Source organism: Equus przewalskii, chromosome 12 (assembly GCF_037783145.1).
Source record: "Equus przewalskii isolate Varuska chromosome 12, EquPr2, whole genome shotgun sequence".
In the NCBI taxonomy this organism is placed as follows: Eukaryota; Metazoa; Chordata; class Mammalia; order Perissodactyla; family Equidae; genus Equus; species Equus przewalskii.
Window position 1 is genome coordinate 25,976,091 of NC_091842.1, and position 21,234 is coordinate 25,997,324.

Sequence of the window (21,234 nt, forward strand, 5' to 3'; positions counted from 1 at the left end):
AAGACTGTGCCTTTTCTCTAGAGTGTGAGGTCTTGCCTTGTAAAGGGCAGCTCTGGTCAAAACCCCAAACTGGGGGCTCTGGGAGACCAAGAGACAGCACAAAGCAGGAGGCATGGAGAGAAAGAGGACCATTGTGGGAGCTGGTGAAGGTGGTAAGTGCACCAGAGATTAATTTCATTTGCCTCACCTGACCCAGCCTATGCTGTGTTTGGGACAGTCACTGAACAAGTAGCTCCAGGCTCATAAGAATCAATCCTGCATAAATGCACAAGGGTACAAATGTGTTCAGGTCAGCCAGCTTTGAAAATGAGGAAGAAATGGCTGTTCCATAATAAGATGGTGTCTCATATCACTAGTTAGGAAAAGCTAAAATCTTTACAGAAATGATAGATCCTTAATATTTTACTAAATAAACAGTAGTGTCTCTTTCAAGCGTATGTTTTCCACATTCTTTTCAATAAGCCTTTTTGAGTTTGCTAATTTATAACTACAGGTGTTCCCTCTCCTCTTCTCTGAACGCTCTGTTCTCTACCTGAGTGTCATGAGGCCTCTTCTCACCTGCTAACCACCAGGCATTTCTTGAAGGGAGTTTTAGGTTATGTATAACAACAATGCAATGTTGTTGCCTCATTTGGGCACGTGCCTTCCTTGCTTTCTGAAATGCAGTTCTTATAAACAACAGTTCATGATTCTTAAATTTCAAGTCTGTTGTCTTATTTTCCACGACAATTGTAAAAATATTAATTGAAGACAACCTAAATGTCATCATCGGGAGATGGTTAGATAAACTATAGAATACTCTTCAGCTGCTAAAATGAATCTATGGATTCAACTGGAGCTATGAATGCTGATACTGAAAGTTTCCACAATAAAATTGGAGTTTTGGAGCTGTATAATTAGTATATCTCCAAATTTTCGCTTGAGGAAAAGAAGAAAAAGGAAAAACCTATGTGTACATGTGGCTATGTAAATTATATTTGCATTAAAGTCTAGAAGGGTATGCCAGAGAGCTGACAGTGTTATCAGGGCGAGACAGTACAGGTATGCAGGCAGTCCACCCCAGTCCGGCTATGCTAGGCATTTACAACTGTTGTCAGCTCTGATTTGTTTGTACTTCTGCTCTTCTGGTTGTAAATACATGTAATATGTCATCCCTAGGAATAGGAATAGGGAAATGGGAGACCTCTGCCTTTTTGACTTTACTCACTTCTGTATTGATTGAATTGTCTTGGTGATAAAATAACCAATTGAAATAATTTTAATTATTAAAATAATACAGCAGTAACCGTAAATTTGATTTGTTTATAAGTGATCTACAGAAGCTCTAGAACGAAAGGCCAATGAGTTCAAACTTCATGGTATAAAGGCATAATGCCCAAGTGCATGGATTTGGTGCAGGAGGCTTCCAAAGTCCAACTCTCTATTGTAAAAGGAAGAAATGAAGCCTGAGAAGTTTATAACTTGCCAGAGGTCATACAGCAAGTTAGTAGCACAGCTCTAGTGAGAAGCCAGGTCCTGTGCCCACTCCCAGGCTCTTTCTAATTCATCATGACTTTCTCTCTGTGTATGTGAGGGGGTGTTTAAAACTCCATGCTTCTCTTGCAGTTTACTTAGCTTTAAAAGTACAAGATGGCATTAATTAGAATTTAGCAGTATAAGTGAGAAATATAGACACTTCTGTCAGTTAAGCTTAAAATAGCATTCAAATATCAAATATGAATTTAACTTGGAAAAATAAGAGACTATATCAACAGGAAGGTTCTTGAACATCATATGGTAGTTCCTTTAACAATGTAACTATACAATGTTAATGTCATTTTCCCCTTTGCATATTTAGACTGATCCAAGTTGAATGAGCCTTCCAACAGTAATGGATTCAAAAATAACTAGGACAAAGGCATAAAAGGCTTCATCGACGTGTAAATATAAAGATAGGGCAGCATAAATAAGCGATGACAGAGAAGTCTTGGAAGTTCTAAATAAAAAGTCATATACATATAAACGTTAACACAGATTGATTACTCCATAGCTAGTAGCTAGGGCAATGGTTACCATAGAAATAGAGAAAAGGTTCCCTTGGCAATGCAGCATATTCCCTTTAGTTGATAGAATATAAAATATATTACAAGTTAAAGTTCTGCAGGATGTGGTAGATTGATTGTAAAGGTCTCAATCTTTACCCCTCCCTGTATTCCCATCCTTTGCAACGTGCTTTGAAATCAGCCTGTTCCCCTGCGGCCCCCTCCCCACTTGAATCTGGCTTGGCCTTGAGACTTACTTTGGCTAATAGAATGTGGTGGAAGTGATGGTGTGCCAGTTCTGAGACTAGGTCTCTTGAGGCCTTGAACACCTATGCTCCCTCTCTTAGCATTCTGCATTCACCATGAGAAGAAGCCTAGGCTAGCCTGCAAGATGATGACTGATCACGAGGAGCAGAGACAGGTCATCTAAGCTGAGGCCATCCTAGAGCAACCAGTCCCTAGCTGACCCACCAGTTGACTGCTAATTAATGAGCGAGCCCAGACAAGGTCTGCTGAGCACAAAAGAATTGACCAGTTGACTGTAAACTTGTGATCCAAATCAATGCTTACTGTTGTAAGCCACTTAGTTTGGGGGGTTTGTTGGGCAGCACGATGTGGCAATAGGTATCTGTGACTATTATTTAGAATTCCAATTTCAAAATCAGCCCAGTTTTTCATTATGAAACTGCAGATATCCTCCTTTGGGAGTTTACTGAGCAACCAGGAAACTTTGAAGTCTCAAAAGAAGCAATGCCCATATTTGTGCGAGTGCAAACGAAAACTCGGCCTTTAAGGGGTTTGAAAGAATGGGGGAGACCAAATGACTATTCATGTAACACATAAGACCTAAACATAAGTAAGTAAACTTAAATACACACAGGTATATTCTTTTCTGTCCAGTATCTTTTTCTCTTCTTTTGTTAATAGCATCATGATGTGGCTTTAGGGAACTCTCTTTCCCATTAGATATAATCTTGGTGAGACGTTTTCATTAAAAAAAAAAATTGTTTTTTTACTGAGGTCACATTGATTTATAATATTATACAAATTTCAGGTGTACATCATTATATTTCAACTTTTGTATAGACTGCATCGTGTTTGCCATCAAAAGTCTAGTTTCTATCCATCATCATACACATGCCCCTTTACACCCTTTCACCCTCCCTCCCCCTTCCTCTCTGGTAACCACCAATCTGTTCTCTGTATCTATCTGTTTGTTTGTTGTTGGTGGTGAGACTTTTGGTCAAGCTGCCTCCATCACTCTTTGGGCAAGGGGTAGGCACATGACTGAAGCTAATCAAACAATCAAACACTCTCTACGGAATTTGGATCTTGATCAGGGCAACACAGGTTGGAACTTAGCCCATTCCCTGAAGGGTTGTTTCTTATTCGAGGAACATTTGAGTTCTATTAAATCTCCCTTTAGTATATCTCTGTAATCCACCCCTTCCTCTCCTGATCCCCATGCAGGTTTTGTAATCTGCACCTTTATAATTCACTTTTCAGAGTGAGTACCAGGAAGGAGTAGGTGGTTCTCAAAACCCATGTGATTTGATGAGTCTCTGTAGGGAGGAGGGAAAGAAATTTTTATTAAGGCCCACTGTGTACAGGTCCTGAGCTAGACACTGGTACATAAACCTTCAAGGTAGGAATAAGAAAAGGAAATGAAGGTTCCTTGACATGAATTTCCCCCTGGTTGATAGCTACTAAGTAGAAAGCTCTATGGGCTGAATATGCCCCCTCCCGCCAATTCACGTTGAAGTCCTAATCCTCAGTACCTCAGAATGTGACCTATTTGGAGATAGGGTCTTTACAGAGGTGATTAACTTAAAACAAGGTCATGAAGGTGGGCCCAATTGCAGTATGGCTGGTGTCCGTATAAGAAGAGGAAATTTGGAGATAGACATATACAGAGGGAAGACAATGTGAAGACACAGGGGGAAGATGACCTTTTACAGCCAAGCAGAGTGGCCTGGAAAGATCCTTTCCTCATGGCTCTCAGAAGAAACCAACCTGCCAGCACCTTGGACTCAGACTTCCAGCTCCAGAGCTGTGAGAAAATACATTTCTGTTGTTTAAGCCACGCAGTTTGAGGTACGTTGTTATGGCAGCCCTAGAAATGAATACAAATTCCCAGATTGAAACATAACTCTATGTGACTATAAAATATATACTCTCTTTTCTGTACCATGATAAGGGATAAGACCACAAAAAACCAGGTCCCAGTTGCTGTTGTTATTGAGAAGAAAAATTTAAGAGAAGAAAGTTTAAGGAAATGCAATAATTATACATCTATGATTGACCCAAAGAAAGGAGAGACTTTCTACCTTTCTGCTACTAGTACTACGATTTCTACTCAACTCCTACTTTTAAAACTACTACTGACCTACATTCATTAAGTACTGATTAACATTCATTAAGTACTGATTACGCACCACATTATGCTAAGCATTTTACAAATATTAACTCAATGATTACTTGCAACAACCTGTGAATGATAACTGGAAAGTATTGTCTTCATTTTACTGATGAGGAAACCGAGGCTCTGGAGAAGTAATTTGCCCAAGTTAATGGCAGGGTCCAATTTCTGGTTTAATGTCTGTCGGTCTCTGACTTAAGAACCTGTGTTCTGAACCATTACTGTACTCCGGCTTTATTTCAACACGATGCTTAGCCTTCACATTTGCCTGTCTTCCTAGTCCAACTATCAGCTTTGAGAGTATTGAATGGCTTTGATGGTATTTGAGGATCTGCTAAACGCCACTATAATACACCTCCCTTGTGGTAAATTCTGCCATCTTGAAACAAAATGGCAGCTGGTATAGGTTTTCCAGTGGTCATTATTCCTGCAGTTTTAAAGAACTTAAGCTTTGGGTGAGGACTCACATCACGTGATTATACTGATTGAAGTCTTCAATTCACAGAACCAGTAACTAATTAGGAAGGAGAAAAGGCATAAGAAAAAGGGAAATTTGTCCAGCTAACAAAGCCAGTTAATTCAAGTGTAGAATTTAAGTTCATAGCCACTGCTCAGACTATCCAGTATTCACATTTTAAAGAATTTGTTTTTGGAAACCTTTATAAAACTCTCCACTATTACAATGCCATCTGGGATTTAGCATTTATAAAATGTGCAGTTAAAAGATGCCAAGAGGTTCCTCATGAAAACCAGATGGTACAATAACAGCTCTGTCTATTTTTCTGGCAGAAAAAATAGGGCTTTGAGTGGCTTAAAACTTATATGAATAAATTAAGGCCAATTGATACGTCAGGGACACTACAATTTCAGTAGTCAACTGACCCATCTAAACATTTTCATGAATCTTTTCATTTGGAGAAGAAAAAACAAAAGGGCAGACAATGGTTCCTTTGATTGCTTCATGTTTGTGTTTAACAATGTTTCTAAGGAAAACAGCACCAAGGACCTTCAATGTGGACAAGAAAGTTTCTTTGTATTTTAAGAGTGATATATGTGTTTAAATGAGAAGCAGAGTGTTGAAATTTCCTTTGAACAGGAAAAATCCACATCAAATAGTTTGAAGAGTTTTATTACTGTGCTAAAGAGAAAAAAAATTCATGTCTAAGTGACATTTTCTGGATAATGCATCTGAAAATGTCTTTGTGTTTCAACAGATATGTTACGCATAAAGCCAAGGTCAGCACATACAGTAATGTGTTAACAATGGCTTGCTCTGCCCTTGCCTGATTCCTGTGAGTTTTCTGTGTAACAATAGGACTTTTGTAATCCCTTTAATTTCCTTTACTTTCTCTTATTGCTTTTATTTTCATTAAAATTCATAATAAGATACTCATTAGATGAAGTAATCTTGTTAAAAGCAAGTGTTCTGCTTGGATCTTTCTTTTTCCTTATTACATAAAAATGTGCTTCCCCACCATACAAGTGAATTTCCTCTGTAATTAGATGTGAATAGCTTTAGAGAACAAATACTGTCTGCTTTTGAAAGCCAGATCTCTTGGAGTGCAGGGGGTAATCTCATTAATAAAAATTTGTGTCTCTGGGCCACTCAAGCTGTTGAATTTCATTCCCAATTAGCAGTGAATGGTTTTTCAGAACAAAAAGGGAGAAGTTTGGTTTCCACTTTGCTGGCATTGGTTTTTCTTGGGGTAGACTGGAAGCATCAGCTACCACTAATCTTTGTCCCTTCTGTTCCTCTCCCTGAGCAAGGGAACGCATAGGACTCTGTTTTATAGATAGGTCAGAGTCCTAGGTAAATTCTCCATCCAAGTGCTACTTCCTCTCAGCCAAGATTGGACTCCATGGTAGATGGGACACATGGTAGTTGGGACCACCCAGCTGTCAGGTAGCTGCTATTGAGGCAGGAGAGGCTGAAAAATTATAAACAGAACAATGAAGAGTTGAAAATGCCATTACTCTGTGAGGAGGAGACCTAATGGTGGGAGAATCTTCCCAGGTGCTGCCCCTGGAGGCTGATTAACCCTGTTTTCTCTGGGTCATTGGCAAAAAGAAGTGGTGTCTGAGCAGAAGGGCCTCCCAAAGTGAAGTAGTTAAATGCTTGGGGTGCCAGGTAATCAGTTGAGTTTCTAGAGTTTTAGGAAAACAAAGAAGGGAAAAAAGCTTACCCCTCTGAACCTAAGTGGCAGCCAGAGGGACACTGAAGTCACTGGCAGAATATTTTTCTAAAGTTACACTAATATTACAGGAATATAGGGAGGTATGGGAAGGGGGCAGGATTGGTTCCAACAGGAAGGTTGCTGAGGGCCTTGACTTGCTAGGTAATAGAACAATCCAGGGGAGGGTCATTGTCACTTAAGTCTGATTCTCAAAGTCTCTCCAGTAGTGTGCACGGCAGATATTCTTCTCTGACATTCCAAGAGTTCAGCAGCATACTGTTGAAACAGACTCAAATACTTATGTCCATAAGACCAAAACAGTCAGAACATACAGTCAAAATCTACAATTGCTCCACAATTATCCAGACTTCTCACAAGGAATTAGTGTCTACATTATATGCAAATCTGTGTTAGTTATTTTCATTAAACTCTGCCCTTACCATCTCCCACCAGTTTTTCTTCCTTTTGGCTTTGGGGAATAAGAAAATAGACCAATTACTGAGCTATAGCTCTCTCTCTCTCTCTCTCTCTCTCTCTCTCTCTCTATACGTATCTTTCTGCTCCCTAAGCCACAATCACGTTACTTCTTCCAGTTTGTAAAACCATATTTTACAGTTTGTAAGGAATTTTATCTCATTTCATCTTTACTCCTGTAAGCTTAGGTGATGATGATATGATCATGAGCAACATCCCCCAGTTTTATTCACAAAGAAATAGAGGTTCAAATAGACAGATCAACTTGCCCCAAATCACGTGGACTCCAGGTCTTCTAGCCCCAAGTTCAATGCTCTCTCTCAACCTCTTTTTGCAGGGTAGGGAAGATCTTCAAGGCCAGAAGGATTTGTTTCTACTCCTCTCCCTCCCTACCCATTCTTGTTTCAAGGAGGAACTTTTCTTGAAGAAATGCCAAAGGATGCCAGGATCTTTATCACTAAAAAAAAAAAAAAAAAAAAAAAACCCTCAGATGTTTTACCATTTCACAGGAGAATTTAAATCCAAGGTGTAAGTACTGCTGCAGCTGAGAAATTCCTCCTTCTCCTTGTCCTCCATTTCCGACCCTTCTTCCTCTCCTCTGTAATCACTCTGTCCTCTTTCTCCTTTGCTTCCATTCTCATCCTTATCATTTTCCTTGTTCTCATCATTGTTATCATTATCATCATCATCGTCTTCATCCAGTAGAAGACTCTTTGTTTGACACTTAGCATTCCACTACAAATAATCCATCTTTGAGAAGTCTTCTCTCAGTTTATATATGATTTTCTATTTCAGAGTGCATTAATGAATGCAATTGTGTCTAAATTAAAGTGGCCTGTGCAAAAAATTAATAGAGGAACAATGTTGCCTTGTTCTCAAAGTATCCGCAATCGTGTTTGGATATTTCACTCTCTTTGGGCTAAAAATTTTTTTTTACAACTAAGTAATGCTGCCCTCCATGTTGCTCCTATAGCTTCTACTGGTGTTCTCATAGAAACCGGAAAAAGGAACAAACATTGACCCCTGGAGCTAATTATTTGAGGAAGCTGCAATGAAAGCATTGTACTACTTCAGAACGGGCAAATAATTTATCTTGGAATAAACACTTGGACAAAAAGAGATAACACGAATAAACAGTTACAGACTTTGAAAAATGGACCTTCCTCACATCAATTCTGTGGACTATTATCCAAATATATTAAAGATTTGGTAACAATATGGGAAATGTTTATGGTAGGTTAAAGAGAGGAAAAGACACAATGTCAAATGGTATGTATTTGGTAATTAAAACTATAGAAAAAACACACCAAAAGAGAATATAGAAATAGTTCATCACTTGCGTAAGGGTGATGGGTTCTAATTTTATTGCAGTGTCTTCAGAGAACACAGTCTGCATGAAACCTATCATTTGTTATTTGTTGAGGCCTGCACTGGTTCTATTAGGTGGGCAATTTTTATAAACATTCTTTGTGTGCTTGAAAAGAGCATGCATTTTCTATTGAGTGCAGGGTTCTACATAGGATTGTTATATCAAACTTCTAAATTGTATTCAGATGTTTTTTATTTTACTAATCTTTAGTCTGATTGACATATAACATCAAGGGGGTGTATTAAAATTTTCCACTATAATTGTGGATTTGTTCTTTCTCTATATTCTATTAATTTTTGTTTTCTCGGTTTTGGGGCTATGTTATTAGGTACATACAAGTTTAGGACTATCATATTTTCTTGGCTTTTTTGTTTGTTTGTTTTTGTTTTTGTGAGGAAGATTGGCCCTGAGCTAACATCTGTTGCCAATCTTCGTCTTTTTGCTTGAGGAAGATTGTTGCTGAGCTAACATCTGTGGCAACCTTCCTCTATTTTATATGAGATGCTGCCACAGTGTGGCTTGACAAGCAGTTCTAGGTCCGTGCCCAGGATCCGAACCTGTGAACCTGGGGCTGCCAAAGCAGAGTGTGCAAATTTAACCACTATATCACAAGGCCAACCCCTATCACATTTTCTTGGTGAATTGTTCCTTTCATCATTAGGTATGATCTCTCTTTATTCCCAGTAGTTTTTTTGGCTTATATTGTGATTTTTATTTAAGCTAATTTTTTCCATGCTTTTCCTCCTTTCCTTAAGGTGGAAGTTTAAATTATTGATTTGAGATCATTCTTCTTTTCTAATACAGGCATTAAAAACTGCAAATTTTCCTCCTAAGTTCTGTCTTAACTGCATCCTATAAGTTTTGATATGTGGTGTTTTCATTTTCATTCAGTTCAAAATATATCTGATAAAGGATTTGTATCCAGAATATACAAAGAACTCTCGAAACTCAATAAATGAAGGCAACGTAGTGAAAACGTAAGCAAAGAATTTAAATATAAGATGTAAGAATGGCTATAAGCACACAAAAACGTGCTCAGCAGCAGTAGGGAAATGCAAATTAAAACCACAGTGATATCACTTCACACACACGAGGATGGCCATAAACAAAAAGATAGACAACAAAGGCTGCAAGGATTTGGAGAAATTTTAACAGTCATACATTGCTGGTGGGATATAAAATGGTATAGTCACTCTGGAAAACAGTTTGACGATTTCTTAAAAAGTTAAATATAAATTGCTATACAGCTAAGCAATTCTACTGTTTGGTATATTCCCAAGAGACATGTCCACACAGAGACTTTTACGTGAATGTTCATAGTAGCACTATTCACGAAACCAAAAACTGGAAACAATTCAAATGTCCATCAACTGTTGAATGAATAAAGAAAATTTGATATATTAGTGTAGTAGAATATTATTCAGCAATAGAAAGGATGTACTATTACACACTATAGCATGGACAAACCTCACAATATTATGTGAAGCTAACAAAAAGCTAGACACAAAAGACTATATATTATATGATTCCATTGATATGATATGCCCATAGGAAGCAAATCTGTAGAGACAGAAAGCAGATTAGTGGTTTCCTGGGGTTGGGAGTGGGAATGAGGATTGACGACAAATGAGCATGAGGGATATTTTTGGGGTGATAGATGTATCTAAAATTGGATTATGGTATGGTTACACAACTGTAAATTTACCGTTATTGAATTGTACACTTAAAATGGGTGAATTTTATAATATGTAAATCATACCTCAACAAAGCAGTTAAAAAAATAAACCTCCCCAGTGAACTAGACTAGTTCTGAATTGTTTGGAAATTATCTTCTACATTCTGTGACTAAATGACCAATGTTATATTCAATACCTGATAGTGGACATTAAAAAAATTAAATGTGCCTCAAAACACTCAAGATGAACACAGCAGTCCTCAATATTCAATGTCATGGCCATTCTATAAAGAAAAGGTCCAAGTTCAGTGCTGTGAACCTTTCTGGCTGCCTTCCAAGGAGGGAGGATGGAATGAGCTTTGCCCTGGGGTGACACTCTTCCTTGTCACTGATTAACCAGCTTTGTGGGAAGGCTATTCCACCAACATCCTGCTCTGCCTGGAGAGTGATATCTGGCCAAGCTTTGGTGGGCAGAAAAAATGTCCACTCGCTACCACCAAGCTGCTAGTGATAGCTACCTGGAACTTCTGAAAGAGGCTACCAAGAGGGATCTGAACCTTTGTGACGAAGATGGCATGACTCCTACACTACTGGCAGCCTACCATGGAAACTTGGAAGCCCTAGAAATAATCTGCAGCAGAGGGTAAGTTCAATCTGATGGTTTTGATTGGAAACAGTGTTTACAGTAGGATTCTGCAGACAGCAGCAAGAGGCAGGGAAGTCAATGAAAATACTTTTCTCTCTTTCTAGACTAAGTAATTGTCTTCTTAGAGAAAGGGAGAAAATTGCCTAGAGATGCTCTCTTTTCCCATGGAGAACTGGCACCATGGGGGTGGCTCATCCTTTATGAGCCACACACAGAGAGATCCTGAACTCTAAGGCACTGTCTGCTTTGGGGGCAAGATATTTTAATCCTGTGGCTTTAAAAATCTTTTCCGTGAAATGTAAATGGTCGACTCTTTAAAAAGAGATCACTGTTCTACTTGGTTTTAAGTTGTCAATCTTGATTGGAACAAATTATGTTTTTATTTTATTTTTTCATCTATGCCGTTAAAATCCCACAGTCTTTTATTAGAACAAGCCCTTGATTCTTAGATGAGGTTGCTAGCTTTACAAGCTGTAAAAGTTACCTTCAGCCTGTCTTAACTTCATTACCTCTCTGGCTGTTAGATACATATATGCGCACACATTCCCCCTAAATTCTAATGCAGGAATTAGCTAGCTCTTTTCTTCTGCTTGTTACTAAAGGGGCTAGGGAGTGTTGGCAACTGTAACCTAAGAAGGGTAAAGAAAGAAAAAAAGAAAATGTAAATAAAGGAGCCAAGTGAATTTATTTCAATTCAATACATATTTATTTATACATATACATAAATATGTGTAAATATACGTATTTATATATATCTGCTATGTGCCAGCCACTTTGCTAGCCACTGGGGATGCTGTGATCAATAAGAGAGACACGATTGCTCTCCTCATGGTGATCAGATTTGAGAGAGGAAGGCAGAAATTACATGTCATGTATGATATGTGTTACAAAGGGGGAAAGAGAGGGCACTAAATAAATAACCCTGATATCTAGGCATCTATCCCGATCTAGGGAGGGAGGGGAGGCTTTCTGGAGCATTTAAGCTGGGATTTGAAAAGTGAGAAGCAGTTGGCTAGATGAAGACTGTTTCCCCCAAGTGAGAGCACTGTGCATTCTAGGCACTGAAGAAGTTAAATATGGCTGGACGTGCATGGCTTGAGTGGGGAGACGTCAAGCTGTAAGAGACAAGACCAGGTCACAAGAGCCTCGTAAATTCTGTTAAGGAGTTGAACTTTATCCTAAGAGCGTGGGAAGCCATTGTCATGGGTTTACACAGGGGAGCCACCTGGTAGATTTGCATTTACGAAATTTGCTTAGGCGACTGTATAGCTATCAGAGAAAAGTTTGGGGGCTGTTTTAATGATTGAGATGAGAAGTGAACTGGACTTGGGCAGTGGCAGTGGGAATGGAGAGACATGCGTGGATTCGAGTGGCAGTTCAGATGCAGAACTGATCATGATTGATTGGATGTTGGGATGTGCTGATAAAGAAAGAGGAGGATCAAGGCCTCAGGTTCTGGCTTTGACAGCTTATAGCTGTTGGCACCCTCTTTTGAGGTGGGGGGCACTTTAGGAAGAGTTAGAAGAACGAAAGGTAGAGAGAGTTCCTGAGTAGAGAACTGAATGAGGAAGTGAGTGGAGTTGAAGTTCCCCCTTCCTCTTGTCTGATTTGACTTCCTTTTCCCAGACACCTTCTTTGATCCCCACCCCTATCTGTCATCCTTCTCCAAATTGTAACATTGTGCATCTCTCCCGTTCCCCCGAACTTTCTTCATCTACACAAAGTATACCACCTCTGCACCAAGTGCAAGATGTCAGTTACTTCACAACAAATGAAAGCCCTTTCTTCCTTTTAGGGTTGATTTAAATGGCAACACCTAGATGTTTTCTCTCTCTCTCTGTCCTTTGTATGCTGGAAATATTTTCTTACACTTATTGTCCTGCTGGTCTTTATGACAAAAGTAACATAATATGAACCCAGAAAATTAAACCATATATATGCACACAAATTATAAAGAAAAAATGTCCTATGATGCCATGCTGTTAATATTTTATGTTTTATATATATAATATATGTGTATTGTATATAAATATGTGTATATTTACACATACACAAAAAATGGTATCCTAAGTAGACATTTTGGTAGCATGCTTTTTTTTTTTTTTTTTTTTACCCCTCAATACATCATGAATATTATTCCATGTCAATACGTGTTCTTTTATAATTTAGTTTTCAGGAAATTCTTAGTGTTCTAGTCAATGTATATCGTTCTTAGTCAATCTTTCGGACAAATAATTTGTTCCCCATAGTTTAAACAGTGCTGTGATGAATATCTCTGTACATAAATCTTTGTTTACATTTTCTTGAGGATAAATTCTCCAAAGTGAAATTTCTGGATCAATTGGCATATGCATATTTTAAAGGCTTTTTTGTGTGTGTTGACAAATTGCCCTTCGGAAAGTGAGTACCCATTTTTCTCAATATTAAATGTATAATATCAGTGTGGCTTTAATGTTCTTTTCTTTGGTTACTGGTGAGGTTGAAAATTATCTTTATGTTTAGTGACCATTGTATTTTCACTTTTGTGAATTATGTATTTATAACCTTGTCCCACTTTTATATTGGGGTCTTCAACATTTCTCATTGATTTATAAAAACATGCTTTTTAAAGTTAGAATATAAGCTTTTTGTCATTATATTTCAAATATCTTCACAATTTAATATTTTTGACAACAGATATCTTAAATAAAAGTAAAAAATAAATATATTTAAGTATGCAGTTTTAAGTGTATATATTTTTATACTTAAGCCTGTCAATTTTACTATATAATTCTAACTTTGAGGTCATGCCTAAATATTGACTATTTTCATCAGTACATTTTTAGTTTCATTTTTTATTTTAAGTACTTAATTCATATATCATTTATTTTGATTTAAGTTCTAAGGTTATGATCTAACCATACATTCTCCAAATGGTTAGTCCTTTGTCCCAACACAATTTGTTACATAGTCCACTCTTTTCCCATTTATTTGACATGGTAAAGTAATTTTTCTCAATGTAATGTGAAAATCCAGTCCATTAAGTTATACTTATTAAATTGACTATGGGCGCAGAAATCCTTCTAACCCTGCTTTCTCTAGTCCTTCCTTCTCAACTCTTGTCTTCTGATTGATTCTAGCACATCCTGAATTTTGTTTCCTTCTCTCTAGCAGCATTTAAGATTTGTTATATTAAGTTGGCCTGACGTAGGCTGAAAAAAAAGTCTTGTAAGAGTTTTCCTAGGTCACCTCCCATTTTGACCATAGCCAATCTTTAGGAATTGTGTGAGATTAAATTGCCAATTAGATTTAAGGGAATTAAAAGGGAAATAAATTAAAAATTGAATCTGAGAACTAATCAATCATTGAGGGCCATTCCAGTCTGATGATTGCAGTGTTTGTCTGTTACTACCTGATTGAGACAATGAATCATGTGGTAACCATTAACATCCAAACTCTGGCTTTGTTAAATACTGTTTTTCTATTTTAAATTTAAAGAGGAAGAGCAATTACATGTGTTATCCTACATTGGGAAGAGGACCCCAATTACACAAAATTTTATTTTGCCTTTAAAGTGTGCATGATATTTAAAATTTTCTTTCATTTTCTAAAATGGAAATAAATTTTCTTCCTCCTTGATTCTAAAAGGAATCGTATGTACTTATTGTAACATTTCACATCATATTGGAAAGATATATTTAATAAAGTAAAAATTATACGAATTCTTATAGTCATTAACATTTGGGTGTATATCCTTCCAGACTTTTTTCCTTTGAGAACATGCACACACATGTATGTTTTTCCTCCTTAAAAAGACAATCATATTTTATAAACTGTTCTGAAACCTGCTTCTAATTATTTAACAATGTATCAGAGACCATTTGCACTTAAAAGTAGAGATCCATGCCACTATTTTTAAAGGCTACATGATATTGTGTTTTATAGTTTCATCATAATTTATTTAGTCAGTTGCTTGTTCGTGATGTTTAATTTGAATCTGGTCTTTTAACTATTATAAGTAAGTTAGGATGAATATCCTTGATCGTTCGTCTTTGCACAAGGGTCTGATATCTCCTTAGGATAAATTCTTAAAGGCAGAATTGTTGATTCAAGAGGATGCTATGTTTTAAAGCCTTTTGGCACATATTGTACCAGGAAATTTGAACCACTTTATGCTTCCTCCAGCATTGTTCATTTCCCGACACTCCTGCCAAAACCAAGTATTACTATTCTTTTTAATCGTTGCCTATCTGATAGGCAAAAAAATGGTAGGGCATTGTGTTCATTTGCATTTCTTTGATTATGAGTGAGTCCAAATATTCCTTCTCCTGTAGAAAAACATCTTTGAAGGAATAATATTTTTCTGAGAACAACTTCACAAAAAATCAAATCTACTTCAAAAGGAGAAATTGAAATGGAACAGATGTTCAGAGTAATATAGTAAAAGCAAATTGCCTATTTAGTGACAATAATACCAATCCAGCTTTAAAAATTATTGCCCAAATGCACTCAGCTACCAAAAAGCAAGGGCAAAATATAGACTAATTTAAAATCTCTTTTGAAAAAAAACAAATAAGAAAAAATCAGCACTAGACTGAATTTAGCCCAAGGAAATGATATACATATTATTGATGCTATATGTAGCATCAGCAGTGCACTCAGATCATCAAATGAGGGAGACCAGTTTGTGAATCCCTGAGCAGGGATGTGTAACGGTTTTATCAAGAAACGTGAAATACACCAGGGATTGAAAGACAAAGATTGCGTTTAGAAGGACCCCATGAAACTTGTCAATAGAAAATATGTTGATTTAAATTGTACATTAATTTGGAAAGTTGTCTGTAAATAGAACTTTTGCAAGTAGAAATAGCTTAACTGCACTAGGGAAACTCATAAAGTATCTTACCTATCTGGTTTCATCTGTAAATTTGGAATTTTGCATTTGAAAGTTTCTTGAAAGAAGATCCATCTTTGCGGTCATGTCAGGGTTTCTTCATGTTCTTCTTTCATCTTGAAAGGATCATTTAAGATTCTTTGAGATGAGAAAATTCCGCTCCTCTATGGCCTGAAGCATGTAGATTTAACCCAAACTTCTTAATACCATTTAATGTCGCCACCACAGCTCATTTCTTTTAATAATTTCTTTTTTAATTTATCCAATTCAAAGATAATTTCTGGCAGATTTAATCAATATGTTTTTGTTTATGTTTACAGTAACATCTTGGGTGTTTTATAATCCCTCTTTGACATGTAGGGTACTTAAGGAGTCTTTTGAATATGATGTTTTGTTAAATTAAGTTAAAAGTAAAGCTACATCGTTGGAAGTGAGGTACTGTGCTCCCCTGAGATACACAAATGTGCCAAGCTTGAAGGGGTTTCCTTTGATCCAAAACAACTGAATCAGTCTGACTGACTAGAGCCTTCTTGAAAGTTGCTGCCAGACAGCAGTGTTATTTAATATTTGCTTTCCTTAGATTGTATCATGTTTTTTTTCCCTCTTTGCACTTATTTCCCTTGCCCCCATCTCCATGCACTCTGGTCACACTGAGGTATACTCCTGGTTCCCCAGATATGCCGTGTAATATTACCCATGTGTGCATCTGCTCATTCTGTTCTCTCTACTTAGAAGGAGGTTGCCAACTGCCAGCTTATGGGCTGGATCTAGCCCACGAATATGTTTTATTTGGACTTCGCTGTATTATTCTTTTGAGTTTGAACCAACATTTAGAAGTCAAAAAATTTCACATGAAATTCTGGATTTCTGGCTTTGTCTGAAAAGTGGAAGCTCTGGCAATATCGTGTCTGCTTTTATTCAAGGTAGCCATCAGCCGCAGCTGAGTGATGGCTGTTCTTTATAGGTGGAGCTTGTACTTACTCTGATTTTGTTGAAAGAACAAACTTGGCCCCATTCAGTTACTTAAATTATCTGCGTGGCTTCTTTAGGTTGAGTTTGAGACTTCTGCTAGGGGATATGATACAAAGGACAAAAAGACACAGGTTTTGCCCTCTGGGGTATTATCTAATTAGGGAGATAGGGCATAAATATTTGACAAATTAAGTGAGACTATAACTGTTAAAAAGCCACAAGATCTATTGTAGTGTTGTAGGAATTTACTAGATGAATGTGAAAAAAAACAAATATATGAAATTAAGGATTATGAGTTTAGAGACAAGGGAAATGAAAATAGGTAATTTTCAAAAGGGAGGGAGATTGTAATGTTTGTTGAATATTCACTATAAACCAATCACTTTTCTAATGCTTTATGTATATTAACTTATTCACATAACAATTATATGAGTAGGAAATATTATTCTCAATTTACAATTGAGGACACTGAGTCCTTAGAAAAGTTAAGCTTGAGGCCTCATAGCCGGTAAAGTGGACAAGCGGAGGTGTGTTAACATAAGACTGTATTGTGCTGGAGACCATTAGATCCGGAGACAGGCCTGATCCAAAGTGTGCTACCTGTGTACTCTTGGGCAAATCAGTTAAGTGCTCTGAGTCTTATTTTACCCCTCTAACAATTATTTCCAACTTCCTTCTCTAAGAGGGAGATTGTGACAGTTGGTGGGGGTGGGGGCAGTGAATGAGTGTGTGCTTCGCAACGGAAAAGCATGAGGAGGTTCCCATGGAGGCAGTGCAAATCTGATTCATCAAATTATAGGACACTAGTTGGGTCATATTAACTAATGCAGCTCTTCTCAATCTGCAGCGAGCCCATGAATCACCTGAAGATCTTGTTAAACTTTGGATTCTGATTCAGGAAGTCTGGGCTGGGGTCCAAGATTCTGCATTTCTAACAAACTCACAGGTGATGCTGCTGCTGCTCCTGGTGCAGGGACCAAACTGAGGAACAAGGAATAGGAGAAGGGTCATAGTGCATTAACATGTCAGTTGCAAGGGCGTGGATCTTCTCTTCTGTTTCCACCTTCTACTCACCAGGAATTTTAAGGGGCCTTCTCAGATGCTCTCTCCTGTCCTTCCATGGAACCAGTCTGACACGAGTTTAGTGAGATCCTGATTTTGGGGGGGTCTAGACGATGACAAGGGAAGGTGCCCTTTAGTACCTGTATTATCAGAGTTCTAAACAGTGGTTTGGCGGCCAGAGCCATAGTTAACAATAAGTTATTACTTTACTTTCCATTTGCGCCTGTTTGTAACTCAAGACCTCACAGGAGGTGGGTGAGTTGCAGTCTGGGGCAAGATTCCAGGAGGCATTCATTCATTCCACAAATCTTTATCGAGCACCTACCATGTCCCTATTTCTGTGCCCGGCATCGCATCTCTGGCCTTACTGCCATCTAATAGTGCCCCCAATTCCACTTTAAACCTCCACAGAACTATTCATATATATGACACTGTGATTACCTGGAAGTAGGTTGGAGAATCAGTGGAGACATTCTACCCTTTTGTATAAATAATGGTTGTAGCAGACACTGTTTGCTACCTACCCAACATCCATTCCTCCCTTCCTTCTTGCTGATGGGGACCTAGTTTTGTTCAATTATTTATTTCCCTACATGTGACTCAGGGGAGGGTAGAAGTGGTAGACTGGGAACCACCTCTTACCAGCTCATGAGAGATCACTGCTAAATTTTCAGGAAGTTTGAGAGTTAGTTAAACACAGCCATTATTAAAAATAAGTCATATAAACTTATAATTTGATAAATTATATTAAAAAGTACTCAAAACTCATTAATTCCTAATTATTTTACTATTATCTATGCTCTCAAGATTTTGCATGTCTGTTATATCTATTTGGTGGGAATAATTTATAATGATGTGCTACTGCCTGTCTCTTCCAAACTCCATGCCCAGTAATACCACATTTATAGCCTGAAATTTGCCATGGTAGGTATATTTATACCACAGAAATTGGCACATACTATAAATCAAAGCTTTGATTCTTTTTTCTGGGTGAGCCAGTTGTTAAACATTTACCAGCACATCATTGGGTAATCTTTTCCCTAGCATCAGGAGAAAACTCTAATTGATCTACGTTAGATCTATTTTCCTTCCTTCAGGAATGTGACCCAATTCTGGCCAATGAGACGTGAAAGTTGCTCTGTTGGAGAGTTTCTTCAAAAGCTTCTCTTGCTTCTAAAAAGGAGAGAGGGTAGAGATGGCCTCTTTCTGTTTCTGGCCCTGTGACGTCTGGATGTGACATATCTGGACTTCTACAAGTTATAACAATGCCAAGGCAGGATTAACGTGCATTTTGTTCTTATTTTTATTGTTTTTGGACCTCATGTTCAGAGAAAAGAATTTAGTATGTATTTTTGATATTTTCTCTTCTAGGGGTGACCCCGATAGATGTGACATCTGGGGAAACACTCCTCTACATTGTGCAGCCTCTAATGGTCATGCCCATTGTGTCTCATTCCTGATCAACTTTGGTGCCAACATCTTTGCCCTGGACAATGACTTACAGTCTCCACTCGATGCAGCTGCCAGCAGAGAGCAGACTGAATGCGTTGCTCTCCTGGATAAGGCTGCCACAGCTCAGAACATCATGAACCCCAAGAAGGTCACCAGGCTGAAGGAGCAGGCTCAGAAGAATGCCAGGAGGCATGTTAAAGAGTGTGAGAGGCTCCAGGAGAAGCATCAAAATAAGATGGCCCGCACCTACAGCAAGGAGGAATCTGGGACTCTTTCTTCTTCCAAGGGCTCTTTCTCCAGGTCATCCCTTTCAAATGCTTCTGCTTCTGGTACATTTGGGTCATTGTCTAAGGGCATTAAAGATAGCTTCAAGCTAAAGTTCAAGAAGAACAAAGATACAGCAGAGCAGGTAGGGAACGAGAGCAGAAGTAGGCAGAGGAATGTGATGGAAGTGTTTAGAGAGGAGGAGGAAGAGGAAGATGTATTCTCAGGGGACTTCAAAGAGAAGCTCCAGTTCTCAGCAGAGGAGGACAGCCATGTGCAACACGATTCCATTCTAAACCGCCCAGGTCTAGGAAACATTGTTTTTAGAAAGAACAGACTATCAAGCTCTGGAGACATCTCAGACAGCAAGAGGGAGTTGGGGTTTAAGATGTCCACTGAAGTGCTTCAAAGACAGGGAGCAGTAGAGGCTGACAAAGCCGAGGTTGACGAAGAAGGAGAGGAAAAAACCCATGAAGATGATCTGCCTTGGGATGAGGATGAAGTGGAGTGGGAAGAAGACGTGGTCGATGCTACTCCCCTGGAAGTGTTCTTGCAGTCCCATCACCTGGAAGAATTCCTTCCCATTTTCGTGAGGGAGCAGATTGATCTAGAAGCTCTGTTGCTTTGCTCTGATGAGGACCTTCAGAGCATACAAATGCAGCTGGGTCCCAGGAAGAAAGTTCTTAATGCCATAAACAGAAGGAAGCAGGTGTTCCAACAGCCTGGGCAGCTGGTAGACACCAGCCTCTGATGGAGTGTTGGGTCAATGGGGTAAGCTTGCAGCAGTGGAGTGATGCTGTGGCCCACTGAAGCATTCCAGACAACATCCCCTCTGTACCCAATGCCAGACCACTGGGAGTGGTTTCTAGGGGATCTAGGAGATGCCCACCTAAGAAAGAGGCTCAAAATCTACTCTCAGAAATACTCTATTCCTATCCAAATAAACTACCAGTGGGAAACTCAAGGAGACCTGGGAATGAGAAAATGGTGTTTCTCTTTAATTATCTTTTTGATATTTTTGAATATATAAAGGATTAAATGAATGACAGAGAAGGGAAAAAACTTTCTTTACTTCTCCAGCTCTGGGCTTAAAATTACAATCTGTCATCACACTAGCCTGCTGCTTGCTTTCTGATCGTTATAGTCTGAGGATTCTAACTCCAGTTCTGTCTTTAATTCTATGAGCTCGTCTGTTGGTGGAGATTTAAGCTCCTCCTCTGGACTGATGTTTGATGCCCAACTTAAATCTGTCTAACCCTTCAACAGATGTTTACAAGTGATGGAAATGGGTCTATAATATTCCTGCCTGAGAAAAGAGACAGAGTGGTAGGTAGGGAGAGTGAAGGAAGAAATAGAATACAGGGTACTTTTTATGGACTGAATTGTGTACCCCCAAATTCACATATTGAAGCCCTAACCCCCATGTGACTGTATTTGGAGATAGGACCTTTAAAAAGGTGATTAAGGTTAAATAAGATCATAAGGGTGGGGCCCTAATCCCGTATGGCTGGTGTCCTTATAAGGGATGCACATGCACGGAGAAAAGGCCATGTGAAGCCACAACAAGAAGGTGACCATCTGCAATGCAAGGAGAAGCCTCAGGAGAAACCAGACCTTCCATCACCTTAATCTTGGACTTCCAGCCTCCAGAGCTGTAGGAAAATAAATTTCTGTTGTTTAAGCTACTCAGTCTGTGGTATTTTGTTATGGCAGACCTAGCAGACTAATATAGCTCCTAAGCAAGAGAGTAGGGGAGCACAGAAAGAAGAACATAGAAAAAATATCTGGCCTATTTAATGATTTTACTAAAGGTAAATGCCTCCTGAAACTTAA

General features: G+C 38.4%; 1 protein-coding gene across 1 annotated transcript; it reads left to right on the plus strand.

The window, feature by feature from the left end:
- Positions 1-10,336: 10,336 nt before the first annotated feature.
- On the plus strand, positions 10,337-21,086 carry ANKS4B (ankyrin repeat and sterile alpha motif domain containing 4B). Its single transcript, XM_008532257.2, has 2 exons — positions 10,337-10,775; positions 19,057-21,086. The coding sequence occupies exons 1-2, from the start codon at positions 10,612-10,614 to the stop codon at positions 20,150-20,152; spliced, it is 1,260 nt and encodes a 419-aa protein (XP_008530479.1). The 5' UTR covers positions 10,337-10,611; the 3' UTR covers positions 20,153-21,086.
- Positions 21,087-21,234: the final 148 nt, after the last annotated feature.

What these genes read in the sequence shown, in the direction of transcription:
- ANKS4B (XM_008532257.2), top strand. Translation starts at nt 10,612, where the DNA reads ATGTCCACTCGCTACCACCAAGCTGCTAGTGATAGCTACCTGGAACTT. An exon ending in GAAATAATCTGCAGCAGAGG is followed by an intron (nt 10,776 to 19,056) that starts GTAAGTTCAATC and finishes TTTCTCTTCTAG; the next exon opens with GGGTGACCCCGATAGATGTG.